At 44.6% G+C, this 4,803-nt stretch overlaps 1 protein-coding gene across 1 annotated transcript; it reads right to left on the bottom strand.

Annotated features, from left to right (window-relative positions):
- Positions 1-1,657: 1,657 nt before the first annotated feature.
- On the bottom strand, positions 1,658-4,516 carry LOC141056307 (uncharacterized). The gene is made up of 2 exons (XM_073553044.1): positions 3,559-4,516; positions 1,658-3,382 (listed from the first exon to the last, which is right to left on the bottom strand). Exon 2 carries the CDS (start codon positions 3,000-3,002, stop codon positions 2,196-2,198), a length of 807 nt encoding a protein of 268 aa, XP_073409145.1. The 5' UTR covers positions 3,003-3,382; positions 3,559-4,516; the 3' UTR covers positions 1,658-2,195.
- Positions 4,517-4,803: the final 287 nt, after the last annotated feature.

Below are 4,803 nucleotides of genomic sequence, written 5' to 3'. Positions count from 1 at the left end.
GGCAGGCCGGTACAGAGCCCCGCAGCCTGCACAGACCCCCGGACAGTCGGCACAGACCACCGGCAGGCCGGCACAGCCCCCCGGTAGGCCGGTACAGACCCAGGGCAGTCCGCACAGACCCCCGGCAGGCCGGCACAGCCCCCCGGCAGGCCGGTACAGACCCCCCGGAAGGCCCGAACTGACGGCACATCATGATGCGCACAGACCGCGCATCATGATGACGTCATTTCGGCAGCCAATAAGATGGGAACTTCCGATTCCGATATCCGATATTGAAAAAATATCGGATCTCGGTATCGGAATTCCGATACAGCTAATATCGGCCGATATCCGATACTTGCGGTATCGGAATGCTCAACACTAATTGTGAGCGAACACTTGACATAGAAAATCCTCCTATACTTAGCAATGCAGCCTTTGTCTTATTGCTAATGTTTCCACCTTCCATGCTACATGCTCTCTGCTTTTCTTGAAGTGTGAACTTCCTCGGGAGTCAAAACTAATAGTCAATTAGATATATTGGAATATAGATAGATAGATAGATAGATAGATAGATAGGTTGACGCATCTCGAAATGATACTTCTTGTTCATAATCATCTTGCCGTGTACAAGAGAGTGAGTGGTTGGGCAGTGAGATCATGTCTCCCTGCTCTACCACAGAGGATAGTTGACTTCAATGCAGTAGCTGTAGGTCCGGGTGGGCTCCTCTGAGTGCGGGGCCCATGCAAACCACCTCTCGATAGCTACGCTACTGTATGGAAGTCAATACCATCCACATAGTATAATGCAACTCCAGTATAATACGCCCCATACCGCTCTCCATACAATATAATGCACCCTACATTGCCTTCCACATACTATAATGCCTCTGACAAAGTGGGGCTCATTATATTATGAGGATGGCTATTTGGGGCCATTGTTTCATATGTAAGGCAATTTGTGGAGCATTATATTGTATGGAAGGTGATGTGGGGTGTAATTATACTTGATGTGCATTATTTTATATGGAAGGAAATTTGGGGCGCATTAATTATGTGAAAGGGAATGTGGGACCATTTTTTTATATGGAAGAGCACAAAGTCAGCTCTCAGACAAATTCACATATGTGGACAAAATAATGGAATAGCCAAGGAAAAGAAGGGGAAAGGATTGTGAACTAAAATGTAACTTTTATTAGTATTATTTAATTATTACATTTTAAAAGTTACCATATCTCTACAATCAGATGTATATTGGATGTCTCTGAGTCCTTATCTAATCGGGACCTAGTGGATCAGAGAAGTGTTTATAACATAATAACTCACGCACTACGATCCAATATGCATCTGATTGTAGATGGATGGTAATGTAATTATTAAATAATACTAATAAAAACTATATTTAATTCACAATCCTTTCCCCTTCTTTTCCTATTATATGGAAGGCAATGTGAGGTGCATTATATTGCAGTGGCATGTAAAAGTCTTGGAAAAAAAAAGTTTATATATGCCCCTGTATGTATGATATTATACTGTACATTTAAATATTGATTATTTAATAATTTTACACAGCATCAGAACTGTACATCATATACTTCACATGTGAGGTTCTTGGCACACATCATAACTAAAATGTGTGAGCCCACCTGCCACGACAAGGCGACCTCATTCAGATGGGTCCCTACACTATCTACACTAACCTGATGCCTGTATACATAGGATGCTTACCTCTCGCTATACTATAGGTAATGTGTCTGTGCACTAATATTTCATGTGTTTATACAGGCAACTTCCCTCTTTTATATATCTATCTCACAGGCATCTATTCAGTAAATTTCTACCCTCCCCTTTCTGTACACAAAATTAATTACATACAAACACTATTAATATAAAATGTGCCCCTGACAACTAAATAAATAATACATCTAAAATAAATACATAAATAATAATAATAACAACAACAACAACAAAAATAAATTACTTTGATCAAAGGAGGCTTCACATATTGATAGTTATTGATAGTGTTACATTGTTTCCCTTTGATCTGAAGGAGCCTGCACTCTCCAGATGGGACCTAGAATAAAAAGCCATGACTGTTCAGTATACCTCATACTTTGGTGGCTAACTGTGACCTGTGGTATATTCACAAACATCATAATGAACCGCCACAAAGAAAGTCAGACTTGAATTTCAAGAATTTTAATGCAATAAAAGAATTAGTGGAGAGAGATGATGGAGAACGTGATGACGGAGAACGCGGTGATGGAGATATCGATGATGAAGACCGTGGCAATGGAGACCGCGATGACGGAGACTTCGGTGATGGAGACCGCGATGACGGAGGCCTCGGTGATGGAAACTTCGGTGATGGAGGCCGCGGTGATGGAGGCCACGGTGATGGAGACCACGATGACCGACACCACGATGACCGAGACCGCGGTGATAGAGACTTCGGTGATGGAGACTGCGATGATGGAGGCCTCGGTGATGGAGACCGCGATGACCGAGACCGCGATGACCGAGACCGCGATGACCGAGACCGCGATGACCGAGACCGCGGTGATGGAGACCGCGGTGATGGAGACCGCGGTGATGGAGACCGCGATGACGGAGACTGCGATGACGGAGACCACGATGACGGAGGCCACGGTGATGGAGACTTCGGTGATGGAGACCGCGATGACCGAGACCGCGATGACCGAGACCGCGGTGATGGAGACCGCGGTGATGGAGACTTCGGTGATGGAGACCGCGATGACCGAGACCGCGATGACCGAGACAGCGGTGATGGAGACCGCGGTGATGGAGACTTCGGTGATGGAGACCGCGATGACGGAGACTGCGATGACGGAGACCACGATGACGGAGGCCACGGTGATGGAGACTTCGGTGATGGAGACCGCGATGACCGAGACCGCGATGATGGAGACCGCGATGATGGAGACCGCGACGATGGAGTGAGTCGCTTTCAGATAACGCATTCTGAATTTTGCCGACTCCCGTAGATTCTCGCCATCAAGCATTCGGTTAATGCTATATCTGCGGTCGGCACCGTAGAAGATTCAGAGATTTCCAACGCATCGCATTCGATACACGCACGTTCACGTATTCCTTGTTTTACCGAATTTTCACGAGCGATTCGGTCACTCTGCAGAGCTGCCTCCTGATGCCTATGGTGCTTCAATCCCGATGATTGTCCAGGGCACCAGAATTTCAGGCTCCATTGATATATTCCAGTTGCTCTGCAGAGGATCGTCACGACGTACATGACGATGCGTGCGTAACGACATTACCTGTGAATCTTGCAGTGACGTCTCCGGGTCTTACTCCTGGAACACGAGATATAGCATGGTGCGCAGTAGAGGTTGTTACACTTGTTAGCAAAGCTTCACTTGGCCAGGCGCTGACGTACAAACCAGTAAAAACGAAAAAAAAAACGTGTAAATTGGTTAACAGCGCTGCAGCCTGATGTAAATCATACGATTTAGTGGTAGCCAAGAGAAAAATGGTACGACCGAAGACTAAGCGATCGGCAACAATCGACGGAAAGATTGAACATTAAATAGCTGCGGCGCTCACCAAATGAAACCCAAAGGCAACACTCCAGCAGTAACGATCTTCGGGTCAATCTTCGAATTGAATATTTCAGATTTACGGCAAAAGAAAGGCCTCCTGGCCAAAGCGAAAACGAGCCACTGATCTTTCCCTCATCCATTTTAACGGACGCATCAAACCCGTACGGCATCACGTCTTCGGTCACAGTGAACGAGGCAGGGCGGGTTCTGTCTTTTATACCATACGTTACATCACGATTTGTAGAAAGTTCTCATTGTCTGTTATAGGTCGTGGAGGTTTGAGGGTGGAGCAGAGGGACGATCAAATCCGATTCATTTTCTCAGTTGTGTCGGTGCAGTGAGGACGTCTCAGAGGACACAGAGTATCCGAGATCGGGCTGAGATACTTTCTGCCAGTAATGTATGATGGTGTGAGATGCATGTAGTAATTTCCCAGTTACACACCCTGGATCTCCGCTGGTTATAAATGTCAGTATTTTCTTGTGAAATTCTTACACCGCAGTAATCAGTCGGCTCTACGGCTAAATCACCAACAACAGCAGCTAAACTTTACCGCGATCCAGTTTCCTTTCTTCAGAACAGGAAGAGCAGAATCTCATTATAAAAAAAACACAAAAGAAAACTCTGACGTGGTTGATACCTTTTAACCCCTTAACGACCAGAGGTATTTCAGTTTTTGAACTCTGTTTTTTTTTGCTCCCCTTCTTCCCAGAGCCATAACTTTTTTTTATTTTTTGGTCAATATGGCCATGTGAGGGCTTGTTTTTTTGCGGGACAAGTTGTACATTTGAACGAAACAGTTTTAACATATTGTGTACTGGAAAGTGGGAAAAAAATCCAAGTGCTGTGAAATTATATAAAAAAGAGAAATTCCACAGTTGTTTATTTATTTATTTTTTTTACCATGTTCACTAAATGCTAAAACTGACCTGCCATTATGATTCTCCAGGTCATTACGAGTTCACAGACACCAAACATGTGTAAGTTCTTTTTTACTGAAGTGGTGGAAAAAAAAATACAAAATTTGTTTTTTAAAAAATGGCACCATTTTCCGAGACCTGTAGCTTCTCCATTTTTTGAGATCTGGGGTTGGGTGAGGGCTTATTTTTTTGTGCACTGAGCTGATGTTTTTATCGATAGCATTTTGGTGTAGATGTGATCTTTTGATCACCCGTTATTGCATTATTTTTGCGCTGCGCTGTGTGCGCATACATGCGCATGTGCAATGGGGTGCGGATTGTCTAGCGTT

This window comes from Dendrobates tinctorius, unplaced genomic scaffold (genome assembly GCF_039654945.1).
Source record: "Dendrobates tinctorius isolate UK_male_01 unplaced genomic scaffold, ASM3965494v1 ptg000196l, whole genome shotgun sequence".
Classification (NCBI taxonomy): domain Eukaryota; kingdom Metazoa; phylum Chordata; class Amphibia; order Anura; family Dendrobatidae; genus Dendrobates; species Dendrobates tinctorius.
This window is presented reverse-complemented; position numbering and strand designations above follow the sequence as displayed.

Coding starts and splice junctions, on each gene's coding strand:
- LOC141056307 (XM_073553044.1), bottom strand. CDS start 3,002: ATGCTTGATGGCGAGAATCTACGGGAGTCGGCAAAATTCAGAATGCGT.